This window comes from Ostrinia furnacalis, unplaced genomic scaffold (genome assembly GCF_004193835.3).
Source record: "Ostrinia furnacalis isolate ACB-3 unplaced genomic scaffold, ASM419383v2 OfSCF3251, whole genome shotgun sequence".
In the NCBI taxonomy this organism is placed as follows: Eukaryota; Metazoa; Arthropoda; class Insecta; order Lepidoptera; family Crambidae; genus Ostrinia; species Ostrinia furnacalis.
Genome location: NW_021133490.1, coordinates 1 through 1,485, shown reverse-complemented (window position 1 = coordinate 1,485; position 1,485 = coordinate 1). Strand labels below are relative to the sequence as shown.

The following is a 1,485-nucleotide window of genomic DNA, read 5'->3' as shown; positions in this document are numbered from 1 at the left end:
GAGCTGGCGGCCGAGCCCGCGCCCGCGCCGCGCCGGCCCGCGCGCGACTCGCGCACGCCCTCGCCCGCCGGCGCCGTGGTGTCGCGGAAGTCCTCCTTCTGCTCGCTGTTCAAGTCCCGCGAGACGATCGCGTCGCCGGAGTCGCCGTCGGACGCGCTCCGTCGCAAGAAGAGTCTCAACGAGGGCCGGTCGCGGAGCCGAAGCCGCGACCGCTCCGCGACGCCGACGTCTGCGACCAAAATCAAGGGTTCCGTGCTGTCGCTTTTCAAGACTCCGCGGAAGAGCGCCACCTCCCCGTCTCCGAGCTCGCGCGAGGGCTCGCCGGTGGTGCAGGCGCCGCGGCCGGCGGTCCCGCAGGCGCCCCGCCCCACGCGCGGCGAGAAGCTCAAGTACTACGAGGACGCGAAGGATGGAATCATCCACATCCCTCTTCGCACGCCGCCCGACGAGGCCGGCGCTCCCTCGGGAGATCACGACGTTCGACCCGCCTCCGCCCCGCAGCAACGCGGGCCACCCTCTTCCGTCGTGACGTCTGCTGCGGTTCCGTCATCGTCGGCCGGCAGCAGCGTCGCCGCGGGCCCGGCGTCGAGCTCGGTTCACGCCGCGCGATCTCCCTCGAAACCTATCCAACGCACCGTGCTCCCCGACGGGAGCATCATAATCCCGCTTCGCTCACCGACTGAGAAGAACGCCGAGGACGACCTTCTGGCCACCTTTCCGGTCAAATCCAAGACTCCAGAGGAGCCTCGACCGACCGAGAAAACCTCCCGGTCCTCGTCGACGGTGGAAGTCGTTTCCGCCGTGATCAGTCCCGAACCGGTGTCGACGAGTTCCGGTCCGGCGTCCGCGAGCCCCGGGGACGCGGCGACGGGGCCGAGCGCGCCCGACGTCACGCCCTCGCCCGACCCGCCGCCGCCGGTGGCGCCGACCGAGCGGGCGCGGTCGCGGCGCGAGCGCCTCATCTTCACGACCCACGTCGGCAGCGCCGAGCAGGTTTTCTGCACCCAATTCAGTATAACGAAAACGCCGAGCGTCACCAGCGAGATCTCCGGATCCTTTCCGAGCTTCCCCGACGTCGAGGAGGCCGTCGCGGCGGCGTCGACGTCACAAGTCACTTTGGCGTCGACGTCGACCGTGGCCCTCGAGCTCCACACGCCCGCCGCCGAGTCGCACACGCCGGTCAGTCCGGGGGCGGAGACGCCGCGCGGGGGCCCGGCGCCCAGCCCGGGCGGCGCGAGCCCGCAGGACGCCGGGCGCGACTCGTCCGAGTCGGAGGCGAGCTCGGAGGCGGCGCCCGCGCGCGCCGGCAACGACGTGGAGCGGCGCGGGCTGGTCGTGCAGGAGTCGTTCGAGGACGAGCTGCCGTACGTGCCGACCACGCTGCCGCAGGAGCGCTCGCTGGCGCTGCCGATGGTGCCGGTGCGCGAGCGCGGCGGCGTGCGCGTGGCGGCGGTGCAGCGGCCGCGCGCGACGGCGCCCCGGGCC

At 72.9% G+C, this 1,485-nt stretch overlaps 1 protein-coding gene across 1 annotated transcript; it reads left to right on the top strand.

The window, feature by feature from the left end:
- Positions 1-3: 3 nt before the first annotated feature.
- On the top strand, positions 4-1,473 carry LOC114357566 (leucine-rich repeat extensin-like protein 5; the record flags this gene model as incomplete). The annotated part of the gene is made up of 1 exon (XM_028311250.1): positions 4-1,473. A coding segment is annotated over one exon (1,470 nt), but the record flags the coding sequence as incomplete, so codon positions are not given.
- Positions 1,474-1,485: the final 12 nt, after the last annotated feature.